We start from the raw sequence: 14,028 nt of genomic DNA on the forward strand, positions 1-14,028 counted from the left end.
AAGCTACTACTCAAAGTATTATCATCATTTTTGTATATGATAATGATTTTGAGGGGTTTTTCCAAGGTTTAAAATGAATTAAATCAAGTGTAACTGAAGATACTGTAAATTGACTTACCAATGAAGATGCAAATATAATTTCTCCCACTCATGGCTTTGGAAAATAATCACAGCTATTGTCACTTTGCTGCCACTGTGGTTTCTTCAGAGCATAACAAATCACAAACCTTTCTACCTCATTTATTCTGGTGCAAACAAACATGTAAATTTTTATTCAGTGCTGTTTGCATGAAGGACAACACACCCACATATTGCATTTGCTTCTTCTAAACAAATCTTGCTTTTGAAGTTTTCATAAGTTTTCTTATGTTTTGTCCACATCGTTGTTATAGACTTTTCTCTGTTTCGTTCCCCTTTTCTCATTACACATTTATGTTCCACACACCAAGTTTTTCTTTGTATCCAAAACTCTTGGTCAAACAGCTCATTATGGACTCTAAATATACTCAGTAATAAGAAATGTGCTTGAGCAATATTGCCCAACACAATTTACAAGGTTATTAATAAGCAAGAAATAAAAAATTACACACTGACATGTGTAACACCTGAACAGACCCCACAGGTCTCGCACAGGGTTTGGTTTTGTGTTTTTTTGCTATTCTTTCATTTTCTAGAAAATTTGCTCCTGGTGATGTCACATAATTTTTTCTGTGTGTACTTTTATTAGTGCTTTACAAATGTTTTGTGGTTTCAGCGAACACCAGTCAAAAGCACCCAGTTCCACCCAGTTTTAATAAATGGAATTATTTATTTAGTAAATGTTTGACATGGGTCTTAAATTTAAAAAATCACATAGGATTCAAGGTGGAAATGAACGCTCTTTAGGTCACGTTGAAGAAGAATGACTCCACTGCTGTAATAATCATCTGGATGAGGATCTTCCCAAGCTGAAAGTAATCAAAATATGGAGATGTTGGATCAGTTGACATGTCATACATGTTTGTATGCACTTGTTTGCTGTTGGACTACACAGCTGCCCTTTGTCACAGATTTTGTTCACTATATTTATGGACAGAATTTTTAGTTGCATTCAAGGTGGTGGTCTCAGGATCTCGTTTCTGCACTTTTCAGATGATGTTTTTCTCCTGACTTCATCAGACCGTGATCTCTAACTCGCACTGGGGGTTTTCCCAGGTAAGTGTTGGGATAAGAATTAACATCCTCAAGTTCAATGTCATGGTTTTCACCTGCTCCAGGTTGGGAGCAAGTTTCTAGAATATGTTGAGGATCTCAGGCTCCTGACACTGATGTGGCTGCTGTGCTGCTCTGTTTGGGTAGAGAGAGATCTGAGCTTGATAGTGAAGGTGTCACTTCATATTGATCAGCATTCGTATCCTTATGGTCACAAGCTCTGGGCAGTGACTTATCTGGCTGACTCTATATGGCAAGACACAACTGCACCGCATGAAAAGTGCATGTAGTGAAAATATTGTAGTTTTAAGTAATTTCATTTGAAAACACCCATAACCAAAATTGACTAAACGTTAAAAGTTCCAATTCAAATCTAGCAACATCCATCAGAATCACACAAAATCATTTTTTGATAAATATTTAATTATAACCATTTAATACAAAATCATTACACAAGCATCTTCAGGAGTACCACATATAGCATTATTTGTGAACACCTGCTAAAAAGCAAGCAACACATGTGAACATCAGCCACTGAACGCCATTCATATAAACAACATATAACAGAAATGTACTATCAGAACATAATTGTTTTTAAATGCACCTCTGCCATTTGCTGGCATCATTGTCATTATCAGCAAATGAATTTTGCTTTTGGTGTTCTAAGGGTAGACAAAAGCAAACAATGGTTTACCAGCAGTTTCTGTTTACACAGTTTAGCAGTTTAATAATCAAAGTAACCATAAACTTACCGAATGTTTTTGCTTAGCAATAAAAATGTGGGCTTTAAAGGGTACCAGACCCTTTACCCAAAATTTGCATAAATTGCACACACTGGTAAAAGCCATGATTCTGGTTCACTTAATTCAAACTATGTGTTCGGTTACTCTTAATAATTCAGTTGTGCCCCATCTTACCACACCGTTTTAAAGAGTTCTACAAATGATTCCAACAAAATCTCTAACTGCATGTAAAAGCAATATAAAAAAAGCTTCTCGAAAGTGATTGCCCTCCGCCAGTCCTTCTGATTTGTAATGTGACCTTTTCCCACAAAATTAATCATAGCAGTCTGGGACATACTGTTGATAGTAAACCTGTGAGTTTAAAAATAGTAGCATGGTTGGATAGGGAAGTTTTAATCTGTTATGTAGGGCAGGTTTCAGTTTCCTTATAGCCAGCTCAGAGTCAGGATGCCCACAGTGATCAGCAAAGCTAGAGGCGAGGAAGGAAGAACAGAAGAACAAGTATTAAGTACTCTACGTGTTTCATGTTTGAAGAACATATTATTTTCTCAGGTAAGTATTAAACCAAAAGAAAGAAGAAAACTTATCTGGTACTTTTACCTTGCATCATTGATTGCTGGATTGTAATTGCATTAGCCGCAGAGGTGGTGGGGGGTTTGGTGGTGGTGGTGGTGGAGTTGGTGGAGTTGGAACTAACCAAATTGGTGACGGTGGCAGTAACATTTCTCAGGTCTACTACATTAGTTCTTATTTGGAAAGCAGGGCTACCCAGATCCCCTGAAGCTGAAAGAACAAGCAGAGAAAAAAAGATCAGTGATGTGTTTAAAGTGCATAACAACATATTGATATATTGTCAGTGATGATCCGTGTAACCATCATTAAAAGAGGTCTGTTAAAGGCGCAATTGATGTGATGTTGATGTGTTAGCTTACTGGCATTGTAAGTTCCAGTGGAGACTGACATTGAGAAACTTGTACTGTCTGTGGCTGCTTTAGTTTGGGCGCTAGTAGAGTCTGGTACTGTGGCATCAAATTGACACTGGATGTTCTTTCCATTGATTTCGCCCTTCACATTGTTGACTTTAAGCTGCGGAAGAAAACAGATCACAAAGAGAAGAGCTTAGTTTTTATTAGGATAATAATTTCTTCATTATTAAACTTCAATGTAAGTGAAGACAACACAAAGGCATAAGCAGTGATAGGCATAATGAGCATTTGTCACACACTCCAACCCTAAAATAAAAGTATTACTAAAGTGTTTTTCAAAAGTCTGCTAGTAGAACTCACCGTTGTGGGATACAGCGTGCCATTGTTGTGAAGAGCACCTATGTATTTGACTGAATTGTTGTTATTTGCACAGATGTAGGTTGTGTCATTGACTCCCTGTGGTGAAGAACCAGAAATTGTAAATGTTACCTCTCTATAAAGATGACGACTAACAAAATACTAGACTGTGTCATTGTTAAACTTTACTGTATTTTCATCTGTGCTAAAAGGATTACATTTGACATACCAGTGTGGTGTTCCGTGACAGGGTGAGAGCAACGTAGCCGTCTGATTGTCCTGACAGTGAAAACTTAAAATTTTGACCTCCCAGCGGTTGGCTACCAAGGAAGAAACATGTCCCACTGGAGGGGTCGCAGCCAGAGGGCTGAGAAACGCACAGCTGTGTCTTGCTACAATTATCTCTAGTAAAAGAGGTCTGCAAGGATAAATAAGATCCATGTTAGAGAGTGGTTTAGTTGTATACATTAATAGGTACTGATCAATGCAACTGCAACTTCTTTTTGTCAGTCTTCTGCTATAGTAATTAACAAATAATTTAATTTATTTTTAAAACATATATTTTTTAAATTTTTTCTACATTACTCACATTAAGAGTTGTCACATTGCTGTCAGGCACTAGTGGGGCAGGTGTTGGAGCTGCAGTCGTGTTGGAAGTGGTGCTGTTGCTGGACGGTGTTGGGGTGCTGGTGTTGGAAGTGGTGTTGTTGCTGGATGGTGTTGTGGAGCTGGTGTTGGAGGTGGTGTTGTTGCTGGATGGTGTTGTGGAGCTGGTGTTGGAAGTGGTGTTGTTGCTGGATGGTGTTGTGGAGCTGGTGTTGGAAGTGGTGTTGTTGCTGGATGGTATTGGGGTGCTGGCGTTGGAAGTGGTGTTGTTGCTGGATGGTATTGGGGTGCTGGTGTTGGAAGTGGTGTTGTTGCTGGATGGTGTTGGGGTGCTGGTGTTGGAAGTGGTGTTGTTGCTGGATGGTGTTGTGGAGCTGGTGTTGGAAGTAGTGTTGTTGCTGGATGGTGTTGTGGAGCTGGTGTTGGAAGTGGTGTTGTTGCTGGATGGTATTGGGGTGCTGGTGTTGGAAGTGGTGTTGTTGCTGGATGGTGTTGGGGTGCTGGTGTTGGAAGTGGTGCTGTTGCTGGATGGTGTTGTGGAGCTGGTGTTGGAAGTAGTGTTGTTGCTGGATGGTGTTGTGGAGCTGGTGTTGGAAGTGGTGTTGTTGCTGGATGGTATTGGGGTGCTGGTGTTGGAAGTGGTGTTGTTGCTGGATGGTATTGGGGTGCTGGTGTTGGAAGTGGTGGTGTTGTTGCTGGATGGTGTTGTGGAGCTGGTGTTGGAGGTGGTGTTTTTGCTGGATGGTGTTGTGGAGCTGGTGTTGGAAGTGGTGTTGTTGCTGGATGGTATTGGGGTGCTGGTGTTGGAAGTGGTGTTGTTGCTGGATGGTATTGGGGTGCTGGTGTTGGAAGTGGTGTTGTTGCTGGATGGTGTTGTGGAGCTGGTGTTTGTGCTGGTAGCATTTGTGCTGGTTGCTGGAATTACACTCGTTGTGTTGTTGGGTGCTGCCATAGCGTTTTGAGCATAAGTGCCCATGAAACACCCAGTCAGCATCACAAACAGGAGAGTGAGGACTAGTCTGCTGTCCATGCCTAAAACAGAGGGAATAACAGAGATTGAGTAAACTCTAACTATTAACTGTAAGTGAAGTTTATTACAGCACTGTATTTAATAACATTTACTGTCACTACAGCTACTCTCTCTCTCTCTCTCTCTCACTCTGTGTTTTTTTCATCATATCATTTATCCACCAGAGTGCACTCTGACTCACATTTTACAATATCTTTAGCACCCAGGCCAGTGCAAGCATCAGTGTACACATCAAAGCTAAACAAGCAGAAGGTGAGTTGTGAGTTTGTTTGGAATTAAAAATCAACCTCATCATCTGTGTATACCATTCAAACATAACATAGCGAATACTGGCTTCTATAACAACGGTGAGGACTTTTACAAAATAATCAGTAGCACTTACAGTACAGGCTCTAGAATTAAGTGCAGCAAGAAAACACATAATTTGTTTTTACAGATGATATAAGTATGGAGTTAAATAACAAAAAAGCGAAACTTTAAACCACAAAATAAAACACTAATAAATCCCACCACCAAATATCACACGAAAAGTTGCTCAAATAAATAAGAAAAACAATCAAACCAAACTGGCAACTGTGCCATAAATGCAATGAAACATTAAGATTAATAAAAAGTAATGAAAGTAATAAATTCATTTATGTTTTTAAATGATTAATATTTTTTTATGATTAATATATTGTATATATATATATATACACACACACACATATACATATATATATATACATATATATATATATATATATATATATATATATATACATATATATATATATATACATACACACACACACACACACACACACACACACACACACACACACACATACACACATATATATATATATATATATATATACACACACATATATATATCCGGGCAACGTCAAGGATCCGGGCAACGTCAAGGATCCGGGCAACGTCCGGACGTCGCCCGGATCAACAAGGTCCACGTCAGGTGTTGAGGAACCAGGGCACCCTGGAAGTGGGCTACTGGAACAAGAAGGCATCGGTGGTTGAACAGCCACAAGGGGCAGTACCCTCCATGGAGAAGGAGGCTAGAGGGAAAGATTAAAGTAGCACGGGGGCAAGATTAAAGTAGCACGGAGGGAGGTTAGCCAGAAAGGTGCGACAAAGAAGGTGCATAAGAAATACAGCAAGCTGTCCATACCTGATGCCATGGAAACTGCCAAGCAAAGACTCACAGCCTTGGCTAGCCGCTTGAGGAGGTACACCAGAGAGATAGAAGGCAGGAGAATAAACCAGCTGTTCTCCATAGAACCAGCAAAGGTGTACTCTCAGTGGCAAGGGAACAATAAGAGAACAGCACCACCAAGGCTGGAGACGGAGCAATACTGGAAGAGCATATGGGAGAAGGACGCAACCCATAACGGCAATGCTCAGTGGCTAGTGGATCTGAGGGCAGACCATAGCAACCTCCCTGAACAGGGTCCAGTAACCATCACAGTGGCAGATATCCAAGAAAGGGTCTCCAGTATGAAGAGTTGGACAGCACCAGGGTCCGACATGGTTCACACCTACCTGCTAAAGAAGCTGACTGCACTCCACGAGCGTCTGGCAGCACAAATGAACCACCTGCTAGTTAACGAGGGACACCCGGAATGGCTAACCGAAGGTCGGACGGTCCTGATCCCCAAGGACCCCAAGAAGGGACCAGTCCCCTCCAACTACCGACCAATAACCTGCCTCAGTACTACATGGAAGCTCCTGTCAGGCATCATATCGGCTAAGATGAACAGGCACATGGGTCAATACATGAGCGGGACACAGAAAAGAATTGGCAAGAATACCAGAGGCGCAAAACACCCGCTACTGGTAGACAGAACAGTCAGCCGAGACTGCAAGACCAGACTGACCAACCTGTGCACTGCCTGGATTGATTACAAGAAGGCCTATGACTCAATGCCCCACAGCTGGATACTGGAATGCCTAAAATTGTACAAGATCAACGGGACCCTAAGAGCCTTCATCAGTGGCGTACAACACTAGAGGCCAACTCCAAGCCCATAGCACAAGTCACCATCAAGTGCGGGATCTACCAAGGAGATGCTCTGTCCCCACTGCTGTTCTGCATAGGCCTGAACCCCCTCAGTGAGATCATCAACAAGACTGGCTACGGATACCGACTACGGAACGGAGCAGTTGTCACCTCCTGTACATGGATGACATCAAGCTGTATGCCAAGAGTGAATGAGACATCGATTCACTGATCCACACTACCAGGCTATACAGCAATGACATTGGAATGTCGTTCGGACTGGAGAAGTGTAGTCAGATGGTAACAAAGAGAGGGAAGGTGTCAGAACTGAGGGGATTGAACTACCAGAAGGTAACATTGCAGACATAGAGGACAGTTACAAGTACCTGGGGATCCCGCAGGCGAATGGTAACCATGAAGAGGCCGCTAGAAAAGCTGCAACCACCAAGTACCTGCAGAGGGTCAGGCAAGTCCTGAGGAGTCAGCTGAATGGTAAGAACAAGATCCGGGCCATCATTACCTACGCCCTGCCCGTGATCAGGTACCCTGCTGGGGTAATAGGCTGGCCAAAGGAGGAGATAGAAGCCACTGACATAAAGACAAGAAAGCTCCTTACCATGCATGGAGGGTTTCACCCCAAGTCCAGCACCCTGAGGCTGTACGCTAAGCGGAAGGAAGGGGGCCGGTGACTGGTGAGTGTCAGCACCACAGTCCAGGATGAGACAACGAACATCCAAGAATACATTGGGAAGATGGCCCCAACTGACCGAGTGCTCAGTGAATACCTCAGGCAGCAGAAACCCAAGAAAGAGGAGGGAGACGAGGAACCATCATGGAAGGACAGGCCCCTGCACGGTATGTACCACCGGCAGATAGAGGAGGTGGCTGATATCCAGAAATCCTACCAGTGGCTGCCAGTGGCTGGACAAAGCTGGACTGAAAGACAGCACAGAGGCACTAAACATGGCAGCACAAGAACAGGCGCTGAGCACAAGATCCATAGAGGCTGGGGTCTATCACACCAGGCAAGACCCCAGGTGCAGGCTGTGTAAAGATGCCCCAGAGACAATTCAGCACATAACAGCAGGGTGCAAGATGCTAGCAGGCAAGGCATACATGGAACGCCATAACCAAGTGGCCAGCATAGTGTACAGGAACATCTGTGCCGAGTATAACCTGGAAGTCCCGAAGTCAAAATGGGAGATGCCCCCAAGGGTGATGGAGAATAACCGAGCTAAGATCCTGTGGGACTTCCAGATACAGACGGACAAAATGGTGGTGGCTAACAGACCGGACATAGTGGTGGTAGACAAACAGAAGAAGACGGCCGTAGTGATCGATGTAGCGGTTCCGAATGACAGCAATATCAGGAAGAAGGAACACGAGAAGCTGGAGAAATACCAAGGGCTCAGAGAAGAGCTCGAGAGGATGTGGAGGGGGTGAAGGTAACAGTGGTCCCCGTGGTAATCGGAGCACTAGGTGCGGTGACTCCCAAGCCAGGCGAGTGGCTCCAGCAGATCCCAGGAACAACATTGGAGATCTCTGTCCAGAAGAGTGCAGTCCTGGGAACAGCTAAGATACTGCGCAGGACCCTCAAGCGCCCAGGCCTCTGGTAGAGGACCCGAGCTTGAAGGATAAACCGTGCTGGGATTTTTATATATATGGAAAAACAATATATGGTGGTGGCTATATATGCTGACTATATATATATATATATATATATATATATATATATATATATATATATACACACACACACTATTGAAAACTAATTTATTTATTGTTACAATTATAAATTACTACTCTTCACTATTAGATAGTGAATGTCAAACTTAAACAGATATTGAACAAAAAAAAAACTAATTTAAAAACTGATATGATGTTGCATATGTATTGTTTTTACCTACCTGTAAGTTTTCTTATTTCCAGTGCAAATAATGAAAGAAATTGAATTAAAGATATATCGTTCCTCAGATTTTGACTACGTAGTTTTAGTCTCAGGTAGGGCTTGGAGGTGGACCGCTTCTGATGTATCCAGTGGCAAGTGACACCTGTTCACTTTCTGTCACCGTTAAATAAGCAGAGGGGAGGGGAGAAAGTTGCAAGCATTACAAGAGCATTACATGTGAAACTCTGCCATCACTCTAGTCATCAGGGTGGGGCGAGGAATAAGGGTGTGTTGCGTTGAAACAAACCTGAATTTTGTCTTTTCACCTCTTTGTTTTAGAGAGTTTTGTTTCTAAATGCACCACTTCCTTGACAATGCATGCAACTTACATGGATATTGCAGTAAAAACAGGAGATCTACTTCAATGTTTAATGTGTATATTTCCATCGAACAGCAATGAGACTAATTACCAAATATTTTTATTAACTCTGAAAATGTACAAGAAAGAAAGAATGATTGAACAGGTCACAGAGGCATTCTGGTTTATACATACTTGGACTGAACTGGTTGGGCTTTTTTTTCAAACATCAAAATATTGTTACTGACTGTTTAAACCAATTCTGAAACTTTTAAAGTGAAAGAAAATTGATCTGCCTCAAATGCACAAGGCATCTCTCAACAAATGGCCACAAGGCACAAAGCTCGGTTTGTTCCTTTTGGCCATTTGTGTAAACGTAATATGTTCCATTGTCTAAAGTGGGTTTTAAGTGTCCTCCTGAGAAGAAGGCCACTTAAAAGATTTGACTTAAGATCAAGGTCCAGATCTGGGAGGAGATCCATCAGGACACCATCGCCTATATGATCTGAGTGCTTGTGAAGTAGCGTGACATAAGCAGCATGGAAGGTGATAGGAAGACAGCATCTGCAGACTGTTAAAGTTTCTTTTAAGTATTCTTTATTTTCTGGCGTCGCCTTTCAACAATTATTTCACAAAACATAAGAACCTCTCAGTCAAAATCTCACCTGCTTTATATAAAATTCTACTCACACCTGGATCTCATTAACCTCCACCATTGGGAAAACAGGGTAGACTAAATAACACAGTCTAGTCCAAAGAAACAGAAATAAAATAATTTTTCCACTTAACAAACTCATTCACCCAACTAAACAGTTTGAAAAGTCAATCTCTTCACTTACTGACTCATGAGGTTATTTTAAATGAAATAAACAATTTTACACAAAAGAAACACCCCTTCATTTGGTTACACCCAATTGACATGATCAGTGACATCATATCCTATAAAACCAGGAAGTACTGGGGCGGCCATTCCCACATACCCGTTTTACACATAGGACCTGTCCAGAGGAACACACAATAGTAAGTATAACCAAACTACATAAACAAATGAAAGATTCAAATCAATTAATGATGAAGTGACATTTAGCTTTAAGTACATTTGCACAGATGAAATGAATATAACCAATGCTACCACAAACAGACCCGGGATAGTATGTAGAGCCAAGGCTACATGTGCTGTGTTTACATTAAAGCATTATGAAAGACTATAAGATAACAGAACACAGAATAACAACATACACAAGTGACAAATGGCAAATGACTTCTCTCCTAGCCACTTTGTCACAGTGCTTTCAAAGTGTTCCTTTCATTTTTTTTTTTCAGCAGGGTAGTTGCTTCTTGTGGATATGATCTTTATGTTATTCTGTTTATTGTGTAGTGTATTGACTGTAAAAGAATTTTTGGATGTCTACTAAAATCCAGCAACACTTCTGTCGTGCACTTTCTTACTATTAACTAATAAATAATCTGACTTGTTCAATTTTTTAAACTTTATTATAAACACAGCTCTTCGAAATACACTGTTTCCTTTTCCCTTATTGTGTTTAAGTACACAGACACTAAAGTTCTGATATCTGTGTCCACTTAAGTTTTATTCGGTGCATCAAGGTTTTTGCAATTGCAGATCAAATCTTCATTGTTGCTACTTAACTTCCACTTCAGAATTTCTGAGAAAGAATGAGGGTGGAACTCTTCCACGTCAGTCAGTGTATATGTTTGGCATTAATCAGTTTCCACTGGAAATGCCTTTTGTGGAGTGTACCACATAAAATCGTTTTAAGGTCAGTAAACACAACCAGAATTCATGCATAAGGCACACGGGATTATAAGGGGCACTGTTGATTTTCAGAAAAATCAAAGGATTGATTTTAAGTGTGCTGGAAAGTATTTTCCAAAAAACACGGTAATAACGACGGCCCGCTAGCATGCTCTACCAAAATTAGTGCTTTGTATCTGACGGACGAAAGCTAAACCAGTTCCACCCCACTGAAGTTGCAGCATTTTTACAAACCAATTCTGGTTCATCCGATTCATTTAACGATCCACTTTCGCTCTTCTCATTCTCCGTCACCGCCATGCTTTTTCCGCCATGTGCATATGAAAACAAAGGCACTGCGCATGTGCGTTTTATCCATATTCTATTGCGATATTTCATTTTCTTATCGTTGCCCAACATTATACCGGTATTACCGTGAACGGTATGATATGGCCCAGCCCTATTACCTGCCTCAGGTCTAACTTGGCCAGTCAAAACTCATTTAAGATAGAACTACTTTGTTTTGAGGGTTGTTACCTGTGACATAGACCTTTGGTTGCTTATCAATCACTGCATTTTCCAACCAAATAGTAAAAACAATACACACCTTGTTTTAGAAGTATTTTCCTTTTCGATGGCCACTCCCTTGAAGAGTACAAATACGTAGACAGAATTTTCTTGATGTTCAAACAGCCTGACTGTGGACGTTTGCCACACGTCATGCAGCATTAGCTCACGCTGTTGAAGAGAAGATAAAAATAGATTTCATCAAGCAGATGAACAAAGGTTAACTTGTACCGGAGTGATTATACCATAAATATAAAGAAGGTGAGAAGAGCTAATGAGCTAAAGCACATCACATTATCTGCCAGACATGGTGGAGGCGGCATTATGGCTACCAGTGGAACCAGGTCACTAGTTTTTATTCATTATGTGACTGCTGATAGAAGCAGCAGATTGAAATGTGAGGTTTATGTGGCTGTACTCTCTGCTTGATTAAATCAAATGCTGCATAACTAATCTGACAAACCTTTAATGAACATAAGGATATTAACTCAAAGAATATTGCAGAAGCAACTTAACAGTTTCCCAAGGAAAGGAAATTAAAATACTTCTCAATGGCCAAGTAAGTCACCTGGTCTCAACTCAACAGAGCAAAACTGAAAACAAAGTGACCCAGAAACAAACTGAAGACCAGCTACAGTAAAGGTCTGACAGAGCATCGCAAAGGAGAAAAGACAACATCTGGGGATAACTATGGGGTCTATATTTAAAATTATGTTTATACTAATATCTTCATTTCAATCCTATCTTAATTGCTCTATATCAAATCCAATGTGGTAGTCTTCAGAGGCAGGCAAAACAAAAATGTACAAATGTCACTAATGTGTTTCCCAACACAGCTCGTATACTTTTCTTACACTCAGACGAACTGTAATGCTTCACTTACATTTCTGGCTCTAAGGCTGTGTGCAAAGATCTCACAAATATCTACTCTTGACTTTTGTAAGTAAGTAATGTTTATTTATATATCGCTTTACAAGAACAAAATTCACAAAGGGTTTTACAATACAGAAGTAGGTATACACTAAATTAAAATAGCATAAAGAGATAAAACTAAAAGCAAGTCTGCAGAGGTGTGTCTTGAATTTCAAAGAACTTCTTCTACGTTTTGACAAATTGAAGCAAACATTGGTGTTGCATGTTGGTAGAGAGAGAAATATGGATAATTCTGAGTGAGCTGTTTGTTCTTACTTAATTAGTTTGGCTATGCTTTAACAGCCCCACTTGCAGCAGCAGCATTGCCTGATATCTGACATATATTAGCATATTAACATAATCTGATATTATTTGAATTCTACAATTTTGACGTTAACTAACATCTGAAAGTAAAATTTCAGTTTTTCAAAACAGTAAAAATTAAAAAAAGTCTTTGCTTTCATAACCTGTGTAACTGGGTTTTTGTTTTGTTTGTTTTTAACATTTGATCTGTCTGTATAAAAATATACTACAGTGTCCAAAGTATTTACTCATCTACCTTCACAAGGTCAAGGGCTTAAGTTCAAGAAGAGTTCAAAAAGAAGTTCATTGTCATTTTATGTGGTATTTCAAGAAATACCCAGGCTGAAATGAATTACTGTTTCTCACCAGCCTCTACAGTGCAATAATCAATATACATGCATGTGAACTTGAGTGACATCCTAGTCGTAATTATTTTATATGATGTCAGCTCTTGCTGCTGTAACAGCTTCAGCTCTTCTGAGAAGGCTTTCCACAAGGTTTACCTGTAAAGTCCAGTGGCGAAGTGCTATACACCACTGCTTTCGACATTTTGCATTGTTTTTGTTGCACAGCGGGAATCCCACCACGCTGCAATTCACTGATTGCAGTGTGGTCGCACTCCTGATAACGATGCATTTTTTCACAAATGTTTGTGCAAGCAGTCTGCCGGCCTAAGTGCTTGATTGTACACACATGTGGCAGTAGAAGTGAATGGAATACCTTTGGCGATACTATAAACAAAGAAAAAGTTAATATGAAACATGTGGACGTTCAGAGTGAGCTGGTTTTTCGGTTAAGGTGATCAGTAAATGATTAATGTTTTTTGCTTCTTACTTTATTATTGACGTTTCGGTTGTAAATTCATTTTTCTGCTTTCACAGCAACAGAAAAATAAAAAGAGTCATTCATGATCTGGTTTTGGTTGGTCTAAGTATGTGTTTAACACATACGGCATTTCTGAACTTGTCAGCAGGCTATTCGGAGTTACAAAGAGCATGTTGCTCAATCAAAACTTTACTGAACAACTTTATTGTGTGACCATGGCTCTGGATTGTGGCCTGACTGGGAAAACAGGGTTTGTTTGTAACAGTTTATTGCTTCTTCTTGTCATGGCTACTGGACGGACCCACGCGCAGACAGTTCTTTCTTTGAGAACAAAAGGAGATTTATTTACAACAGGGATCACCTCAGTGCAATATATATGTACAGTGAGTTGGGAGGGGGGTCCAGGGCTCCAGGGAGAGAAGGGGGGAAATCCACACACACGCTTCCTCTTCCACACAGTCACCGCCACAGCTCCTCCTCACACACGCACTCCTCTTCAGCCGCACTTGCTCCAAAATTCCACACACGCTGCCAAACCCGGGTAGGTCCCGTGATTTGGTCCAGAAG

The 14,028-nt window shown here is 40.9% G+C and overlaps 1 protein-coding gene across 1 annotated transcript; it reads right to left on the reverse strand.

Annotated features, from left to right (window-relative positions):
- Window positions 1–1,738: 1,738 nt before the first annotated feature.
- Window positions 1,739–8,888, reverse strand: LOC148104143 (uncharacterized). The gene is made up of 7 exons (XM_087835882.1): window positions 8,760–8,888; window positions 3,807–4,855; window positions 3,447–3,635; window positions 3,221–3,316; window positions 2,867–3,020; window positions 2,535–2,717; window positions 1,739–2,403 (listed from the first exon to the last, which is right to left on the reverse strand). Exons 2-7 carry the CDS (start codon window positions 4,851–4,853, stop codon window positions 2,360–2,362), a joined length of 1,713 nt encoding a protein of 570 aa, XP_087692008.1. The 5' UTR covers window positions 4,854–4,855; window positions 8,760–8,888; the 3' UTR covers window positions 1,739–2,359.
- Window positions 8,889–14,028: the final 5,140 nt, after the last annotated feature.

Source organism: Neolamprologus brichardi, chromosome 3, assembly GCF_056152115.1.
Source record: "Neolamprologus brichardi isolate AB-2024 chromosome 3, ASM5615211v1, whole genome shotgun sequence".
Taxonomy (NCBI): Eukaryota; Metazoa; Chordata; class Actinopteri; order Cichliformes; family Cichlidae; genus Neolamprologus; species Neolamprologus brichardi.

Coding starts and splice junctions, on each gene's coding strand:
- LOC148104143 (XM_087835882.1), bottom strand. CDS start 4,853: ATGGACAGCAGACTAGTCCTCACTCTCCTGTTTGTGATGCTGACTGGG. Junction 3,317..3,446: donor TGTCACGGAACACCACACTG/GTATGTCAAATG, acceptor TCTTCACCACAG/GGAGTCAATGACACAACCTA. Junction 2,718..2,866: donor CACTGGAACTTACAATGCCA/GTAAGCTAACAC, acceptor TTGTTCTTTCAG/CTTCAGGGGATCTGGGTAGC.